Genomic DNA, 1,106 nt, shown 5'->3' on the forward strand with positions numbered 1-1,106 from the left:
AGGAAGAAGGCACCTTGAGCGGCTGTTAGGAAGCTTCTAAGGAACCAACCGTGAGATACCAAACCCTGAGATATGAGTAAGTGCATCCTCTCATCCTCAGCCTCCTCGATCAATGTTGGTATCCAGCCATTATCCCTCTCCATTCTTCGGAGAGACCTCAGGTGTCGATTCATAGCAGCGACCATACCAGGGATGCCAGCAATAGTCTCGAGTACGATGAGCCGGCGTGCATACATCTTATAATCATGCTTGAAGAAGTCGTAACCAGAGAAGAAGTCGTAACCAGTTCGACAAAGCCACACCGCAGAGTGAGCCAGGTGATCTCGTATAGTCTTGGGCTTCAAATGCTCAGGAGCGATGGCTCGAGCAGTTGGTATGTCCCAGCGAGCATGAAAGATGTTACCAGTCTGAGTGGGTGCATCTGAGGGGGAAAATTTTGAAAGAAATTTCAGAACAAGTAGGAGGCTTACCGTTGATTTTGGTTGCCTCCTTGAACTCCACTTGGTCCTTGACGTCCTCGGTGAAGTCCAGTGGCTTCGCGCGAGTCGCAAAGCATCGGCCGAATGGTATAGGTCTACCGGCATATAGCATTGCTGCCACCGGGGGGAGGGTGGTACGTATTAGAGAAACGAAGGAAGAGCGAATCGGCGATGACGAAATCATGAGTGTAAAAATGAACTGATATACACGCACTTTGGCACGATCGGATATTTCGCGATTTGTCAACACGAACTATCGCAATCATCAGGCACTTAAGGTCAACAATCTTTCGTTACAGCGCAGTCGCATCTGGGCGCAGTCTGAAAAGCGCGCGTCATAGTAATCTCAAAACGTTGCAAAATCTTCAGCGCATGATACGCTGCGCACGGAAGAGGCTCGTCGCCGCGGGGAGACCACTCCGAGAGACCGGCTAAATCCGGTTAAGAAAGGGAATGCGATAATATGAACAGGGGCAGACGCGTAGGGGTCGAGTTAAAGTTCCGATAGTCCGTTTACGATGTCGTAGACTTTCCTGGAGCCGATCAAAGTGCTATGATTTCCGAGTCCAAGTTCTCGAAAAGCGACTTTCCCGAGCTCGGATAAAAACTACGAATAGAGTGCGTTCG

At 49.8% G+C, this 1,106-nt stretch overlaps 1 protein-coding gene across 1 annotated transcript; it reads right to left on the minus strand.

Moving 5' to 3' along the window:
* Positions 1–36: 36 nt before the first annotated feature.
* Pmar_PMAR023995 (hypothetical protein) lies at positions 37–591 on the minus strand (the record flags this gene model as incomplete). Its single annotated transcript, XM_002778627.1, has 3 exons — positions 37–65; positions 188–421; positions 471–591. 3 exons carry the CDS (start codon positions 589–591, stop codon positions 37–39), a joined length of 384 nt encoding a protein of 127 aa, XP_002778673.1.
* Between the last annotated feature and the right edge of the window lie 515 nt (positions 592–1,106).

Source organism: Perkinsus marinus (assembly GCF_000006405.1).
Source record: "Perkinsus marinus ATCC 50983 genomic scaffold scf_1104296948452, whole genome shotgun sequence".
Classification (NCBI taxonomy): domain Eukaryota; phylum Perkinsozoa; order Perkinsida; family Perkinsidae; genus Perkinsus; species Perkinsus marinus.